Source organism: Salvelinus alpinus, chromosome 2 (assembly GCF_045679555.1).
Source record: "Salvelinus alpinus chromosome 2, SLU_Salpinus.1, whole genome shotgun sequence".
NCBI lineage: Eukaryota > Metazoa > Chordata > Actinopteri > Salmoniformes > Salmonidae > Salvelinus > Salvelinus alpinus.
In genome coordinates this window covers 30635645-30637629 of record NC_092087.1, presented here as the reverse complement: position 1 = coordinate 30637629, position 1985 = coordinate 30635645, and the positions used below count along the sequence as shown (strand labels likewise).

At 42.6% G+C, this 1985-nt stretch overlaps 1 protein-coding gene across 1 annotated transcript; it reads right to left on the bottom strand.

Moving 5' to 3' along the window:
- Positions 1 to 485: 485 nt before the first annotated feature.
- Positions 486 to 1643, bottom strand: LOC139550823 (transcription factor HES-5-like). The gene is made up of 2 exons (XM_071362007.1): positions 1532 to 1643; positions 486 to 1418 (listed from the first exon to the last, which is right to left on the bottom strand). The coding sequence occupies exons 1-2, from the start codon at positions 1592 to 1594 to the stop codon at positions 1020 to 1022; spliced, it is 462 nt and encodes a 153-aa protein (XP_071218108.1). The 5' UTR covers positions 1595 to 1643; the 3' UTR covers positions 486 to 1019.
- Positions 1644 to 1985: the final 342 nt, after the last annotated feature.

The following is a 1985-nucleotide window of genomic DNA, read 5'->3' as shown; positions in this document are numbered from 1 at the left end:
TGTGTAGAAAACAAAGACAAAACAAATGGAAAATGAAAAGTGGATCGGTGATGGCTAGAAGGCCGGTGACGTTGACCGTCGAACGTCGCCCGAACAAGGAGAGGGACCGACTTCGGCGGAAGTCGTGACAATATATTATTATATGGTTATGCATTTAATGCTCTCTTATCCGGGGTGTCATACCAGCAATGTCAACATATTGTCAACACATGCAAATTAATAAATAATAAAACACATTAACTATAATTTAGAGCTACAAACTAAAGACTGCGCTTTTGTTAAAACTGTTGCCATTAGACTCATGAAGACAGTAGATTCTGAGATTTAGAATACATGATTTGTGTGTGGCACAGTGTGAGAGACAGAGAGAGAAAGACATAGATAGACAGATATAAATAGAGAGAGAGAGAGAGAGCAAAAGACATAGAGAGAGAGACTTCAGACTTCAGTGGCGATAAAATAATCAATAGCAGCCTGCCAATATGCATTGTCAATATCATTGTTTATTTTGGTTTGATATCCACTTGTGCATCCAGTTTAGGTTAAACACCAACAATGTCAAAATACAAAGTCTACGCACATCCACTGTAAAAATGTAAAATACAAATGTTTCAATATGCATTATGTGCAATCAGTTCCTTTACAAAAGGTAACATAATCTGATTTCCCTTTAAGAACACTTAAACATGAGAAGTAATCTCCAATAAATATTTAGCATTTTGAATGCTATTGATTCTATATTCATCACAGAATCACACACAAATCAATACTTGAGTCGACTCCATAGGAGTCATATGCCACATGACAGAAAAAGTATTCCCTACGTCTACTCACAAAGCAGATTCATAGAAGCCTTTTTTACAGACAGCTCCATACAGGAGACAACAAACTATAACGCTTGTCATATGATGTTCACTATCCTTCATAAAGGACCTAAGTAGATATTACAATTGGAAATAGAGATTTCCTACAGCATGAAAGACGGTAAACACCCATCCAGTTTGTTAAATAGTTTGTCTCTACCAGGGCCTCCAGACTGTTTTGTGACCACTGGTGGCCTGCTTCACTGGGCCCTGGCTGTGGTGTTGATGTTGGAAGGAGAGTGGCGAGGAGGGGCAGACGTCCTGGCCAGCTCTCTGGAGGTTCTGAAGCATCATGTCCTTCATGGAGCTGGAAGACAGGAAGTGCAGGGTCTCCCTCCAGCACTGGGAGTAGCCCTCACTGTGGGCCCTCTGGGGGACTGGGCTCTGAGGCTGCAGCTTCTGCTTCAGGAACCCCACCGTCATCTCCAGGATGTCAGCCTTCTCCAGCTTGGTGTTGGGGTCCTGTTTGTGGAACTCCCTCTCCAGCAGGGTCTTGAGCTGCTCTATGCAGGTGTTGATGCGGTCTCTACACATCTTCTCCACTGGTTTCCTTAGCTGATTAAGAAAAGAAGGCATTCAGTTAGTTCTATGTCCTTAATGTTCAAATCAAGAAGAAAATGATTCAATAGTAAACAATGACACAAACATATGTTATAAATAATACTTACTTTATGTTTGTCTTTAGCAGAGAGCATGGTGTTGGCAGAGTCGCTGGTGTAGGTAGGAGCCATTCGGGTAGAGAGAGAGTGTGTGTGCTTCTCTGAGGAAGTTGAGTGAGTTGTGAGCTGAGAGAGTAGCCCACTCCCCTATTTATAAGAGCACATTATCATTACAAAACCATGAGTCCCAGGCTGGATTAACTTTCCCACACTCCGAGGTCAGTGGGCGAGGCGAACACAACAATGGGAGAGGCATCAATTATCTCATGGTTAACTGGCCAACAAAGGAACGGTACTGCAGATATCAGAGGCACAGACTGAACACAAGCAGGTCGTTACACTTGTATTACCTAGGAACATTCTCTATCAGGCTTCTGCAGATGGGGACTGGGTCAAAATGGTAGACTTGATAAGGGACCCTAAGGGACCCTTGTTAATAAGGGACCCTTTCTTTCCTTCCAGT